The sequence below is a fragment of the Lycorma delicatula genome, chromosome 4 (assembly GCF_047948215.1).
Source record: "Lycorma delicatula isolate Av1 chromosome 4, ASM4794821v1, whole genome shotgun sequence".
In the NCBI taxonomy this organism is placed as follows: domain Eukaryota; kingdom Metazoa; phylum Arthropoda; class Insecta; order Hemiptera; family Fulgoridae; genus Lycorma; species Lycorma delicatula.
Genome location: NC_134458.1, coordinates 131083131 through 131100442, shown reverse-complemented (window position 1 = coordinate 131100442; position 17312 = coordinate 131083131). Strand labels below are relative to the sequence as shown.

Sequence of the window (17312 nt, the reverse complement as noted above, 5' to 3'; positions counted from 1 at the left end):
CATGAAGCAAAATTTGATGCAGGTTTTTTGCTCTTTAAAATCTGCCATTTAGAACTTTACCGAAACAGTAAAACACGTAACACAACTGCACAAAAGTCAACAATGCAGCCTCTCACCATCACAGCTGTTGGAACACTGATTCACAAAGAGTACTGTTAGCCGCATCTAGCAGCAGCAGGTCGTACCAGCAATGGTTTGTGCGCAAAATTCAAATTCCCCGAACATTTGCACCACATATATGAGCAGATAACTCGTGCACCTGATTGTAATTTCCAGTACTTAGATCAATAAAGTTATCTAGTTTTTTCTTATCAATTCACCACTATATGTTGTATATATAACTAGATGCATATTAACTGGGAAAAGAAATACTGACAGACTGGGGCCTAGGTGAATTATTTACACATTAAAAAAATTGGTTTCTCTGCCATCTGTCCGCCATTTATTATTTGGTTCCAACTAACAACACTTATGTTTTTTGATGTTAACTGATTAAAATAATCCAATAACTTTTTATTACATTTCAAAGTACTGGAAGAGAAACAATTAATTTTTTTAGTAGTTTTCCAAAGTAAATAGTACTTATCAGTAAATCTTATTTAAAATTATATCATTTTATGTTTCATTACAGATCAGTTCACAAAATTATAATCGTAGTCCACTAAAGTTCTACATGTTTTACTATTAACTCAGTCAAAATTAATCCTAAGCCAATATTATAAAAGGAATTAAATGGCTTGTTAATGAAACTTTATGGGAGTACCGATGTCGAATATGTATAACCATGAACACTAGAAAATGCTCTAGTTGGAAGATTAATCTGCTTACATAACCAGCAAATCCTACTTTGTGGGGGATGGGTGACAATGGCTGTCAAATACCTTAAAACTGAATCTTTTTTTAAGGGAATCTTTTTTTCCCTGAAAGAAAAACATTGTTCCCCACCCGTAATCTTTTAATTTTAAATTAGGAGATTAGTGTCAAAAAAGAATCATAATGGAATTATGACAACAGACTTGAAAGAGGACAGAATTTTCAGACACAATCATTCTAAAAACAAAAAAAAATGATGTGGATATTGGAACTACAAAAACAAAAAAATTTGAAGACTGAAACATAGGATGTTATAACCAACGTTAAGGCCAGGAAAAATAAATGAAAATGAACTGTAGACAATATTATAATTGGAAAAAATATTTTTAACAAAAGGCTTAACACCAAGAAAAAAATCCCTTCAGCATGCCAGAAGGTGGAGGTAGATTTCACCAGTGCTAAGTACGGGACAAAAAAGATTTCCACCTTAGAGTTAAGAAAAACTTCTAATTTACTCAATACGACAATGGTTGCATGTAAAAAAAGTTTCACATGTTTAGCATACAAGCCTCATCTTCTTACAATTCCAGCAAAGTTTGGTCTTCCCTTGCCGTAAGGGTTGGTCATATCAAAAATTGTTTCAGATGAAAGTTTTAGGTAATGATTAGAGGACTAACGAGCACTTTAAACACTGTGATTCAAAACTGTGCCTATAAAGGGAGGTATGATTTTTTTCTTCAAAACCTCAGTTTTTCCACCCCCTGCGCCAATGATTGATGATATCAAAAAACCTTACTTACATAAGTTTTAGGCTCTTATCCAAAGAATAGTAGGAACTTTAAACCAATTCAATATTTTACTTAACAAGAAAGTTATAGCGATATTTTGTTTTTTTGAAAAAGCCCCCTATTTCCAACTCCATAGTCCAATTTTGGCAATTAACAAACTCGAATAAGATTTTGGGATGAGTTATTTTTAAGGTATAATTTGAAAGCAATTGGTGCAAAATTAAGGCAGTTATCGCGTTCTCAAGAAAGTGAAATATATATAAACGTATATACATACATTTTGAGCTGGTGGTTTTGGGGTCTCCGGTATGTGAAACACGAAGATATGTCAAAATTTTCCGGAAGTTGAATCATAGTACCCATTACAATAGGTATCTTTCTTATTAAATCTACCTAAAAGATGAAGACTACAAAGTTCAGAGGATGAGGTTCTGGTGTTAGGGGTGCAGAGGATGGAGAATATAGTTTGTTGATGATAAAGAAATTTGAAGGCACTATTACATCATCTAGACTAACATAAAAGTCCCCAAAAAATATTGTTAACAGCAACGGAGATATGTAAAAATGTAGAGATATCAACAAGCAGGTTTCATATGTTTATCTTCTTATATAATCAGGAAGGTTTAGTTTTACCTGATGAATTAACAAATGAAAGTCTGGAAGAGCTAATCCTAAATCCTAAAAAAGACGAGACAGACCTAGACCTGCCTGAACCAACTCTCACTGGAAAAGACAAACTTACAGTTTTTTGCCTCACTAATGAAATAATGCATATTTTATCACAGATCCTAATAAAGGACAGAAAGAAAAAAGTAAAAAGATGGTCAGTAAAATAGTATTATAAACCTTACAAAAGCAGTACAAAAATTAATCAAAATACCAACTATAAATGACAATACACTGCTGATTCTTAAAAAAGGGGCTTAAATAAACCTTACTTCTTTCTAGTATGCTCTTGTAAATATGTAAATAATAAATTTAAATTAATAAACATTAACAACCGTAAAAGTAGTAAAGATTTCAGTCAATTTAATCATTTGTAATATTAAATTAAACAACTTGCACAATAAGAAAGATTATAATACAATCTAACAAATCAAAATTAAGTGCTTCCTAATAAAGAAACTCTGTTCAGTTGATGTAGCTATTTTTCAGAACATAAAAATGACGTTAAACAAAAATTTCTTGAATACTGTTAAATCTTAAAATTCTTGGGCAAATATGGAAAACTGAAACAGACAAAAAATTCTGAGAGACATTAACATGTCTATTTGTTTGTTTGCAACAGTATCATGCAAAAACCAACCAACCGATTACTTTCAAATTTTCAAGTTACAAATGTGTTAACCTAGAGTAGGTGCCATTGATCAAGGCCCTATCCCCCTTTAGGGTTTAAGATATTAAAGAAGCAAAAATAAATCATTTTACTTCATTATGTTTCTGTCACCTTGGCAACAGGAATATAATGAAGTAAAATTAATAATTCTTCTTTCTTTAATAAATATTTGTAAAATATTTAATATTCTCACAACCATGAGCATAATGAACACATCAGGGATCAAGGAGGTGGAGCACCTTGGCTAGATGGTTGGACAAGTGAAGCAAGCCCTTACCAGCTAATAAATAAATAAAAATAAAATACAGAACAATTAAAATTTCAATCTTAGTACAGCCAGGACTGTAGATGAACAACTCAATAAAAGAAAATTATTTTTTTTAACAAAAAGGGTAAAGACTGTGAATTATGCATAATGAAAAATTTTAATACTTACATGATTTATTCTTCTTAATATTTTTATTTCATTTGTAATTTGATTCTTATCACTATCATTTTGACAAACAGACCTTAATATTCTCTTAATGGCATAACGCTTACCGGTACTCTGGAAATACCCCAAAAGAAAAATAATTAAATAATAAACATGACTACAATACCTAGCTTATGTAGCTTATGTACTTTATGGACATGCATATAAACAGTGGATTAGCAACACTCACCATCATGTACAAGGTTTGATAAAAAAAAAATTGCATTTTTTCTCAAAAAATCTTTATTTAAATCATTAATTATTATTACTTATTGATTTTGTCACCTTCAAAGTACTCCTTTTCAGAAATATTACATTTGTGCCAGCGCTTTTTCCAATCTTCAAAGCACCTCTGGAATGCAATTGGTATTGCATTTAGCTCCTTCAGCGATTCTGTCTATCTCTTTAATGTCAGCAAAACATCATTTTTCATGGTTCTTTTCGACTTGGGGAATAGGAAGGGAGAAGTCACAAGGGGCCATGTCTGATGAATATGGAAACTGAAACATCATAACAGTGTTGTTTTTGGCCAAAATTCATGAACAAGCAGCGAAGTGTGAGCAAGTGCATTCTTGTGGTGGTGCAATTGCCATGAATTATTTCACCACAAATCCAGGCATTTTCTTCGAACTGCTTCACACAAATAGCATAGAACTTTCAGCAAGTAATCTTTACTGGCTGTCTGAAAGTGATACTGATTTCTCTGAAAGTGAAGAAAGTGATTATGGAAATGATTATTGTCCATAATCATTTCATCAAAATGATTATGGACAATAATCATTTCCATAATCACTTTCTTCACTTTTTCTATCTTATCATCAGTTGTTGATGTGCTGGGATGTCCAAGATGCTCATCATCTTCAACATCTTCATGGCCTCTTGGAAACATTTGTATCACTTGTAAATGTTTGTTTTATTCATACAAGAATCACCAAAAGCAACATTCAACATTTTCAATGCAATGTTGCACTTTATTCCATCCTTAAAGCAAAATTTAATGTAAATTCTTTCTTCCATTTTTTCCACAATTTAAAAATCTCAGATCATACCATAACATATATAATCAGCTTTTCAACAGCCACCAATAAACTAACCATCAAACACAACAAAAAAAAATTGTGTCAATTTGACTTATACAGCCTGAGAAATTTAAAAATTCTGCATATTTTTTTATCAAACCTCGTATGCATGGTTAAGATTAATTCCATTTACTACTGTAATCAATTTTATATAATTGGTTTTACAAAAATTCAGAATAAATTTATTAAATTTAAAAAAAAATTATTTTCAATAACATTAAAAAATATATAGGAAGATCAGGTGATGAAATAGTGTTATAATCCAATGAAAAAGGCAATCAGCACACATGGTAATTAATAATTTTTTACCAGTAAATTTTTTTTTGTTTTTGTAGAGATAACGATCATGTGAACCATTCATCTTATGTGTAGAATGGTAGAGAGTTAGCATTTTCCTTCATAGTAGAAGGTAAGAATTTTAGATCTGACCAGACCAATTATATATAATGTTAAAGGCTCCTTGATGCTAACCCCTGTCCACCATTCTGTTATTAGGTTAAGATTAACAACACATACTGACTTAGCAATTCATAAATATAAATAGTTGTACATATTCATTACATGAACAAAGCATGCCTTTGTTACCTTTATGCCTCAAATCAACAAAGCTATACTAGATAACTGGAGACTTCAATCATACAAATCCAGACTGTTCAAATTTTGCAGTTTTTTTAGATAAATAAAGATCAAAAGTGTTACGGCTATTTATTTATTCATTCAAAAGGATGTCAAATTAGTAAACAAAAAACAATAAATACACCAATGTTAAGACAACAAAAACTGAAGGCTGAGTTAAATCATTTACAATTTATTTTAATAATTAAAGGACAGACATTTCTGTAAGTAGGTAATTTCTTTTTTTGTACTTACAAACCTGAATTATTTCTAGTCTTCAATTAGTTTTACATATTTTAAGCCCATATTACAGTTGTATTAGGTTATAATACTAAGTCCATTAATATTTACAATAAAAATAAACTTAAAAAATCAAATTAAGTTCCTGGATGATAAACAATAATGTTTTTCAAATATAATATGAATCATAATGTAACAAAAAAATTAAAAAAATTCAATACCTTTTCAATTGCAAGTTTTACTTCTCCAAATGCACCTTGTCCTAACTGAGTGATAATACTAAAATTATTTCTTTGTGATATTGGTAACCAACTGTTACAGGATAATGAATCTACAAATAAATAAGCTAAAAAAAAAACCACATAAGTTTTATTTAATTATGGAATCAAACAAAAGAAGACCATTAACAACTAAAAATTGTGTTTCAAAATGTTAGTGTTATAACTATTATGTTTTGAAATTTCAAAAGAAACATTAAAACTGAATGCCATAAATTAGTAAAAACATCAAGTATTCACTGTCATTTTCACACTCATATATCTTTTAGAATGGCTGACAGGTGGTAATACAAAGGTTAATAATCATTACACATTAATTAATAGCTGATTAGTTTATATTCTTATAGCAATGGTTTGGCAACGTTTATAATAACAGTATGTACTTGTAGTAAATCGGCACATACACCTCATACCATTATTGCGGTCTCTGTTTAATTGCACCATTAAGATCATAGTATCAAGAACAAAAAATTTTTAATCATTAATACATAAGAGTATATTGCAAGATGATCATCACTGATAAAGTTTAATTTGTTGCATTCAAGTATTTTTAAAATTTGAGAAAAGTCTTAAAATGTACTGTTTACAACAAAATTAATGCATTTGTATACTTTTATTAATAATTATATATAAAAAGGAAGAGAGTTTTTATTTGTTTGGGATAAACAAAAAACTACTCAATCAATCACAACCAAATTTTACCCATGTTTCTTGGCATAACTGATGTTTTTAAATATATTTCATCTCGAATATACATATGTAATAAAGGAGATTTACCAGTTGAATCACAAACTTTAATGAACTGTGTCTCTTATCATTGTGTGAAATGGGTTAGAACTGAATGATTCGAATCAATCATATTAATATTACAAAAATAATAAAATTAAATTTACATTAAATAAGATAATATAAAATAAATTAAAAAAATCTCTGTTTAACAATAATGGGCTTTCCATGGGGACTGTGTGTGAGGCTAGAGTGGTGAGGTATGCAAGCACCTCACGGGAGGCTAGACCAATCATCAACATCAACTGATAACAAACAGGGCACCACTGGGGCACTGTTTTGGGAGGTGCAATGGAGTGCTCTTATATCTCTATAAAAAATTGTCGTTTTCAAAATTCAAACGAGCTGTTTGTTTGTAGGTTGAAGGCTAACTTTTGCACGTATCAGGTACACTCCAATCTTACAGATTATGATTATTTGAATATATATATATATATATATATATATATATATATATATATATAAAGTTTGTCTGTTTGTTTGTTATTGCATCACACAAGAACCAACCAAGCAGGATTTTAAATTTGCAGGATACATTGTTATCCAAGGAAAGGTTTTAAGACAACGACTGAGGCCCTAGCTTCTTTGAAGGTTAAGATATTAAAAATATTCATTGTTTTTTCACTCCCAAAGAAGGTGAACTTGTGAATTAAAGATATTCATTAAGGAATAAAAAGATTAATCCTTTTACTTCATTATTATATTTCTGCCACCAATTCAAAGAAATAAGGGTACTTATGTATTAACGCCACCGCAGCTGCAGCTGCTGTTTAGGTTATGTTGACTTCGTGTACTGACAAATCGTACGTATATCAAAATAAGCTAACTAAATATAACCTATGCTTGCTAACCTCTTACGTATTAACGCCATTGCAGCTACAGCTTTATTTAAAAACAAACTAGCCAATCGGATTTCGGTGCTATAACATTAAGGTTGTATTATTAATAAGTTTTATATATTATGCATATTTAATGTTAATTATAAGGGGTTAGAGAGCGTAGGTTATATTTAGTTAGGTTATTTTGATATACGTACGATTTGACAGTACACGAAGTCAACATAACCTAACGCCACAGCAGCTGTAGCTGCGGTAATACATAAGTACCAAAAGAAGTTATGAATTATTTGTCGCCAAAGGTGTATGTACTTTAGTTATCTTACGTAATTATCTTTTGTAATTTAATTTCTTTTTCAGGTTTCTATAAAGCCTAAATACTTATAAAATAATTATTATTTATCAGTATTATTCTCACAAAATGAGGATAACATACAGTATGGGGATTCACAGGGGTGAACCCTCTGCGCAGATGAGAATGGCAACCAAAACAAGCTTTGCAGATGTCCAGGACACCAGACGCCAAGCAAATTGGGAATGGCGAGTGAAGCAAACTCTACAGCCATGGGTTAGACTCTTTGGCCCCGAGGAGCCAGAATTCACCTGGCTGACCTGAGCCCCAGGGTTCAGATTCTGGCTAGATGGACCGGTTAGTGTTTGTATATATTAACATTTATAACAGCTTCTGTAATAACATAGGCAAGACTACATATGACTACAACTCAATAAATATGAAATTATTCAAATTTTAAAAATTGCTTTATTTTTGCATGACCTAGTAGAGGCTAAACTACACAAAAAATCAAACCTGAAAAAGGAAAGCAGCACATCATTACTGACTGATTAATTGTTTTGTACAGACCACAAGTTTATATAAAGTTGTAAAAGTGCTTTTCTCCAGAAATTAACTTGAAAACAAGTTTAGGCTTCTAAAAATGCAATTTCATCAATCCCAAAAATATGCAATACATGGAAGTATCAAACAACATTATAAATATTTTAGCCAGAGCTCTAGTGAAAACAAAAAAAAATTGGTAATCATACACTTTGAATGTTGAATTCTATTAACAACATCTCTGGGATGGTTACCATGATAATAAACAATCCTATTTACCAAACTTCAACCAAGACTTTTAGCATGTCGCATTGTAATCTTAAAAACATATACATATAAATAATAATTTACAGAAATACAATAATAATCTACTACAAACCTTTATTTTGGGGCTGTGATAAAGAAATTTCATCATTGCTACTTAAATAAACTTTTTTATTTTTTCCAACTTTTTTTTTATTTACAAACGTACCATTTGAACTTAGATCTAATAAAGAAAATATGGAAGAACCAGATTCATCTTTTTCTACTTCTATTTTAAACTGTATTTTACTAACTGTTGAAAGTATGACAGGTTCCATGTGTTGACTAGTTAACTGGATATCACAGCTTGGTCCTCTACCTACTAGGTAAACTTTTCCTGCGAGATCTGGAAAATCAGTGAAAGTAAAGTACATTATTTTAAAAATAATATATAGCACTACAAAACTGATAAATTAAGTTGTTACAATACTTTAACAGCATAAAAATATTTTTTCTGTTAGATAAGCTTTTTGAAATATTGTTAAAAAGACTGTAAAATGATTTAGTTTCTAAATTAAGAATTATATTTCCTACTTTGGTCTTTCATAATTCTGTTTTCTTTTTGAATAAATCATTATCCTGAATCCATGAAAGTTACTACACTAGACCTAACATAATCTTCTTTTACATGAAGTGAACAGCCTTGCTAATCTATTATCATAAATCTACCAGAATTATCATTTATATAAATTTTGAACAACTCAGTAAAACATAGTGATTCAGAAATGTAGCAAACTTTTAGAACTTGTTGTACCAGTAAAAATAAAGAAGAAATTTCATATAAATATATGTTGAAAAACATATAGGGGTTAGAGTGTTGGCTGGCGAATGATTTTGCCCTCATTTCTACACCTTCAGTAAAACTAATCCAGACTGTAATTCTCAGAATGTAGTTCTTAGTGGTTTAATATGAAATATGGCCTGAAAAGGTTTTAAAAATAGGTCCCAGAATGATATTTTTGAGAAATCTGGAGCAAGATGCAAAATATTGGGGTAAAAAAACACACTATTTTATGTTAGGTGTAAAATAACTTGGTAAAAGGGATAATAAACACATAAAATTTAAACAAAACTTGTAAAGAATTTGATTCTGAGTAAAGTGGTATGAATAAAGTACAGAAAGATACAACGTAAAAATGTTGAAGTTTATTAAAAACAAAAACATATCAATCTGTGGTACATGTTAACTAGGCATTACCAATAGGTAAAGACAATTACTTTTATATGGATTTGAATACTAGATTGTAGATACTGGTCTTCTTTGGTGATTGGGTTTCAATTTGCCAAACATCTCATCTCAGGAACGGTCGACCTGAGACTGTACAAGACTACAGTTCATATACATTCATACATATCACCATCTGAAGTAATACCTTACAGTAATTCTGGAGGCTGAAAAGAATAAGAAAGAAGAAAGGTATTTTTGATGTATTCCTTGTTAATAACTCTACATAATATTAAAAAAACTTTTATATTATATAATAATTTGAATAATTTAAAATAAGTTATTTTATAGGTAAAAAAAAAATGAAACAATATATAATTCAATTTAGTTGAACTACAAGAAACAGTATTAATATAACATAATGGCTAAAATTAACCAGTTTTTCATCAACATAACCATCTGAAATTAGCTATCAGCTGTTAATATTTTGTCACAAATCACTTAAGGCCCATTTATGCAAAATTTTCATTGCTAGATACCTTGACATAGCACTCAAAATGTTATTGCTGCATTCAAGAATTATGTTACCACATTTGCCCGAGTTGATCAATCTGTCAATCATAAACATTCATTCCTGTGAAATTAATTCATGTACTATGTACTATTTCTTATATTTCAATAAATACTGTCAGGATTACTTCAGAGGATGAATGAGGATGATATGTATGAGTGTAAATGAAGTCTAGTCTTTTACAGTCTAAGGTTGACCATTTCTGAGATGTGTGGTTAATTGAAACCCAACCACCAAAGAACACCAGTATCCACGATCTAGTATTCAAATCCTAGTAAAGGCAGTTAAAAGTAGCCTTTACTAGGATTTGAACATTGGAACTCTTGACTTTGAAATCAGCTGATTTGCGAAGATGCATTCACCACCAGACCAACTGGGTCTAGTTGAAACTCTATTGGTCTATGTCAAAGGAACCCCACACTTCACCCCTCCCCAATCCAGTACAGTCCGCTATTACTATTAAACCTACTCCAGTGACTCATAAAGAAAAACATAACAACTCACTTTTTTTTAAATTTATTTATATAGCTAGATCTTAGAATTTGCTTATTACATGCTTATAAACATTTAATTATACTTTTTACTAAACAGTTATTGCACAAAATAAAATCATAAATTATTCATCTTCTTCCACATCATTTAGAATCTAACATGAACTAATCTGCAATGAAATATCTAAAATTGGAAATGAAGTATGGTAGCAAAGAAAATTCAGTCACATCTATAATATGAAAGAACTATACAGAATGATACAGGGACCAATTTAAGACAAAACTGAGTCCTTCATTACTTAAGTCAATAATAATCCTATTGGGATTGAAGAAATGGTACATCAGAATAGTGAGTGATTAATAAAAAAGCTACTAAGTCCTTATGTTATAAGCCTTTTTTTAATTACTTTTTTGCATTTTCATCCTATCTTAAGAAATTATGAATATAATGTGTTTAAATATAACAGTCATTCAATAATAAACAGGCCAAAAACCAAAAATCTGATTATCTTTTTTTATTTTTGGGTACTAATTTACGAATTCCTTATTAAGTAATTTCAGTTTATAATTATAAAAGTATTACAGGTAAAAAAGTTAAAAAATGTCATTTGTATGAGACTAAGTGAATCAGATTTCTCCATACTAATAACAAATTGTTCTTTGCCAACATTAAGAGATCTAATTTAGCACACTTTAGATCATAGACACCAGACTGTATCGTTCAAAACTCACTAGCAACTAGGTAAACTCTAATAAGAGAATACCACAGTGTTATCAGGTGACAAGCAAAACAAATACCATACATAAGATCTAAGAAGATTAATGACATCAATTCTGTGTAAATTAATATGAGTAATTAACTTTTTAATCAAAATAATATAACATAATGAAAAACTGGCAACACCATGCGAAATGGTTAAGGTCTATTTCAATTGTTTCAAGTGGGCACAGAATGAAGATATTGGAAAATACATAATATTTACTCTATATAATTTACTAGATACTAATTATGTTTAGAATATGCTCCAATAGCAGAACTAAAAATAAAATGAAATACATCTGTACTACAATAACTAGCAATTATAGAACATACAAAAATAGTCAATAACTCATACTAAACTCAACAAATGCCAGAACTGAGAAATATGCACATTAAATTATATTCTGCAATCATATATATAAATTCATAATAAAACTGAACTATGCTTCATTAAGAAACATCTTCAACTTACATACATAGATAAAAATAACAAAAAACTTGTCTAATATGAATAACTTTAGAAGATTAAAATATAATAAAATATGTAAAAAATAATTTTTTTTTGAAACAATGACCAGCATACATAATGAAACAACAGAATTACACAACTAAAAATGTTACAGCTTCACCAGTTATCATGTCACATGAATAATAACCATTATCAATATTGAATCAAAAGTGCGATTCATTGTTTCATTGTCTACGCATATAAAATTGGTACTTACGTATTAACGCCACCGCAGCTGTTTAGGTTATGTTGACTTCATGTACAGACAAATCGTACGTATATCAAAATAACCTAACTAAATATAACCTACGCTCTCTAACCTCTTATAATTAACATTAAATATGCATAATATATACAACTTATTAATAATATAACCTTAATGTTATAGCAAATAAAGCTGTGGCTGCAGTGGCGTTAATACGTAAGAGGTTAGTGAGCAAAGCGAGCATAGGTTATATTTAGTTAGGTTATTTTGATACACGTACGATTTGTCAATACACGAAGTCAATATAACCTAAACAGCAGCTGTAGCTGCAGTGGCGTTAAACATAAGTACCATAAAATTTAGAAACTATTTCTAAAACTAGAATTCATATAAAAGAAAAACCTTTAATAATACAATTACAAAAAAAAACGCAAAAATATTTGTAATACGAGGGTGAATCAAATATAACAGTAATCTTATTTTATAAATTTACTGATTAACAATATACAAAATTCATACCTTCATCATTTCTCTACATAGTCATCTGCATGATCTGCACACTTTTTCCACTGATTTGGAAGCTTGAATATTCCTTGTTCATAAAAAGTTTGAGAACGATCTGCAACCAATTGCAACGATCACGCACTCCTCAAAGTTTTCATTGTTTTCAAATTGTTCCACTCCAAGTGATTCTTTCAAGGGTGCAAACAAAAAATAGTCACAGGGGGACAAATCTGGACTGCAGGGAGGGTGGTCAAGGGTTTCCCAGTGCATTTTTTCCAATCTATCCCTTGTAAAAATCACCATGTGCAGCCTGGCGTTGTCATGGAGAAGGTTGACATATATAGGCATACCCCGTATTTTGTTTTGATAGATTTTTGTTGACTCAAGACTTCCCTCGAATCAAAAAAAATAATTGCAAGAGCTTTTCTGGCTGACAGATGGGTTTTGGCCTTCACTGGATAGCCCTCATCCTACCTTCGCCATTCCTTACTCACCATTTTTGACTCCGGAATGTAATGATGGATCCATGTCTCATCACATGTGACGATCGATTCAGAAGTCTCTCGCAGATCTCCATCCTGACCTGTTTTTGATTTTCAGTCAACAACCATTGAACCCATCAAGCACTAATTTTTCTAAAGCCAAGATGATCAGTGATAATGGATTGAGCACTCCCATAGCTGATACCCACTTCTGATGTGATTTCTGCAACAGTGAACTGGCAATCACCTTTGATAAACTCTCAAACGGCACAGATTTTGTCACCAGTGAGACTTGAACTTAGATTGCAATCATGACTTTCGTTTTCTACACTTTCTCACCTACTCTTAAATTGTCTGGCTCACATATACACTCAGTTCTGGGACAGTGTTGCATCCCCAAACTGTACCTTTAAATGAGTTAAAATTTGTGCTGGTTTAACACCTTCTTCAGTTAAAAACTTTATGATTACATATTGTGTAAGAGACAACGGAGCCTCTTGCTCACTCATGGCTGTACTGACAACACAACAGAGTGGAGGAGCTAACCAAGCTGCTTCCCCCTCTCTAACACACTGAACATTAACTCCGCACTCCACCATCCAGCTTGGAACCGATTGCTGCATAGAATAGCAAAATACAGTTTACATTTGATTCACCCTCGTAGACAATTTCTTGCAAAAAGTAAAAAATAATAATTGTGAAAACATAAGTGGTACCTTAAAGATATAAAAACCAGCTTTACACACTTATCTCTAAAAGATAAGAAAGCAGTACAGTAGTACACAGAATAAAGTTTTGATAAAACTCAACAAGAAAAAAAAATTGAGGATAGTACTGATCAATCAGCTACAAAACAAGATAGTTCTATTATCAATTATCAACAACCTACAACACACCTGCTACTGACCAGAAAATAGATAAACCAGTATAACAAGGTTTTACCACTTAATAAAAAAAAGGTGATGTCATTATGGTCCAAATCTGTAGCTAGATTTAAAGGCTCTTATATGTTTTATGAGATCATAACATAAATCTTGTGAATGGCTATGTGACATACATACACAAGTTTAACATGGACAAAACACCATTATTTAAAAAAAAACTTTATAAATGAACTTCATGAAAGCTTAAACAAATTGAAATCCATTATCAAACTTCCTGTGCTGTCACTATCTAAGCCTTGCAGACTAATAATAATAATAATAATAATAATAAGCCTAGCAGCCTTGCTACTAATGTTCTCACAACCCAACCACACTCCTGGCAATAAACTTCAAAGATTTGCATGTTCTGATCAAAAAAGGAGGAAGAGGTGGCTCTTCAACTACAACCATTACAAGTAGGCTTTGATTAGGTAATATGAAACAAAATGTTGCATACGCTGCGATAAGAAACAATGAAGCAAACTTATCTGTATTATTTTTTTAAGAAAATAAATATTAATATGAATTAAAAAAAATTAATAATTTTATTTTACACAAAACATTGTGTTATTCTTCATAAAAACAATACTATAGTCCCACAGAATACTTATTAATAATTTACCAGTATTATATTTTAGTATTCTCGGTTTACTCTACTCTACTCTATATATAATAACAGTAATACAGCAATTTTATTTAAAATAAATAATAATTACTACTATTAGTAATACCAAGATGAAAGCAAATGTCAGTTTTATACCTGACTAGCCAATTTTATTGAAAACATAGCAGATTAGACCCGGTTGTACAGACTAACAATGACATTAATTTTTTTTATTTTTATCCTTTATATCAGCGTTTAAAAATATTAAATTCATGACACTATAAAAATAAAAGGCCACTATTATAGAGGGTTTTACTTTCCAACAAATAAGCAAATAGATTTTTAAATGTATTGAGCAAGAAATTATACCTATAACTACTAACCTGCTTGAATGAAACAGTTGAATCTGTAAATGTATAGAATATAATTAGAAGCGCTGTCATTTCAATAAGACCAAGCACCCAAAAATGGGATGTAATAAACATTTTCCAAGACCTTGCAAAAATAATATAGAAGAAAATATTATTTGTAATGTTTAGAGAAATCAGGAGAAACTGTATACAATTTGGAAAAAAATATTTACAAAACCGATTAATAAAACTACAATTCATTTTTTTTAAATGTTTCAATTTTGTTTGCTCAGTATATTTATTTACGATTAGCATGGAAAGAAGGTAAACATCACTGCACAATGTGTTTACTCACTTTTAATATTTTTATGGCGTCTTTATGAATTTAATATTTTTTTAACTTTCCGGTATAAAGAATGAAATTTAAAAAAAAATCGATTTATTGTCATTATTACGCTGTACAACCAGGTGTAACTGGTTATGTTTTCAACAAAATTAGCTAGTCCAAAATGCGGATCACTAAAGAATAAAAACAACTTAATTATTTTAATTAAAAATATATATACACTCGTTAAATTTCAGTTAAAGAAAAACAAAATTTTGTTAAATTTATGAATTAACTTTCCAGTCTGCCAAAAACTGCCTCTATCTAACTTGTTTAATAAAACAAATACCAGCCTTAACCTACATCTACAGACCCATTTTAACTTTACCTCGGGGTTGTAAATTATATCCTAGAGGATACAGCTTTCCCCAAACTTCTTCATTATCCAAATATTCTTCAACCTCCAAAGACCCAAACTCGGAATCAATTTTTTGTGTGTCTGGTAACTGAGATTTGTTGCACTGTTCTTCCAAATCCATGATGTTTAAAACTAAATGCAATACCATAAAAAATAAATGACATTAATATTGAACCCCTGCACGTCGGTGAAACGTTACTGAACACAAGTTTATACTACCTAATGACTGACAAGCCAACAACAGCAGCAACAAATGCATTGTAAAATCGTGTGTTTTCCGCTAGGTGTGCTACTTTCCATCTCTTATGCACAAATGCTAGTTACAGTTTTTGTATTCTGAAAATAAACTATGAAACCTAGTGATCAAGATGATGAACTACAAAAAAATATTCGTTGGGAATCGCTGTTTAATTCTTGGTCAACTCAAACCATTGTACGCATAAATAACCATTGCAGCTACTGTTCTCGTAATAAGTAATTTTGCCGTATAAATGCTTCAATTCCCAAATAATAAATTATTTATTTAATAGTTCATCAATTTGTTTTTGAAAAAAAAATTACGTATGAAAACGTTTACAAAGAAAAAAATAGGAAAAATCCGCACTAACGTGAACATTTTTTAATACTATTTTTCACAAAATATACAGAAGATTTGTTATAGTACAGCATAAACCATTTATTATAAACTGAATTTTCAAATTTTTTAATTGGAAATATTTTTCATTTCATGGTTTGGAATCATCTCTTTTTGGGCCTTCCATATTAAAGTTCTATATATATTATATTACACTAAGCTGAAATCCAAGCCCAAGCCTTATTAGTAATTCTATCATCAAACAGTATTCAGTCATCATACTAACACTAACTGTAGTTTGAATAGCCTTATTTCTTATGCTTCATGATTGTAAGGAAGTACACACTTCTTCAAAAGTCATCTCAGTTGACTCAATCCTTTGTTCATATTACATTATGCAATTCAGATTTTTGAACCTATGTGACACTAAACTCTATCAGCATATCAAATAATTTAACTTTTATTAAAAGATAAGATTTGTTGCAAGCAATAAACCACAAATTTTGGTCATTGATAAATGTATCCAAACTTTATTTTAAACATGTTCATTCGAATCATCAGAATCAAAAAAACATTGCTCTCTGGTAAATTATATAATTTACTTATTTATTTGGATGGTATGTCTGTCTTCACTAACTAGTAAATACATTTTATTTCCTGCATTGATATCTACTACCTGTTATATGTGCTCTTCAAATAACTAACAAACCTTACATTCAATATCATCTTCATCTATTGCAAAGACTGCTTAGTGATAGAAAATAGAAAGGTAAAGATTTGTCATCTTAGAACTGAATCATCTTGCACTCATTCCATAGTATTTCCTGATCCTTACGGAGGGAATTAAGTTAAAAAGATCTTAAATACAGTGGACAACTCTTCTCACTCTTTCACTAAAGCTTAAGGATAAGAATTACATTTTTCATCCTAACATTTCATTTCAATGTGATTGTAGACTTTTCACTGAATTAGTACATACTACACCCATATCTATATTTCATTCGTCCTAGAGCTTTGCTGATTAAATTCAGTCAAAAGGCTTTTGTAGATC

At 30.3% G+C, this 17312-nt stretch overlaps 1 protein-coding gene across 2 annotated transcripts in view; it reads right to left on the bottom strand.

Annotated features, from left to right (window-relative positions):
* The window catches only part of LOC142323872 (serine/threonine-protein kinase Chk2-like), a 45393-nt gene extending 29412 nt beyond the window's left edge, over positions 1 to 15981 (bottom strand). For both annotated transcript variants that reach the window (XM_075364171.1, XM_075364172.1), the window contains exons 1-4: positions 15658 to 15981; positions 8458 to 8727; positions 5565 to 5689; positions 3374 to 3484 (exon numbers count right to left, since the gene is read on the bottom strand). In XM_075364171.1, coding sequence (XP_075220286.1) covers positions 3374 to 3484; positions 5565 to 5689; positions 8458 to 8727; positions 15658 to 15835 — 684 coding nt within the window. In that variant the 5' untranslated portion in view covers positions 15836 to 15981. The remainder of the gene's footprint in view (positions 1 to 3373; positions 3485 to 5564; positions 5690 to 8457; positions 8728 to 15657) is intronic.
* Between the last annotated feature and the right edge of the window lie 1331 nt (positions 15982 to 17312).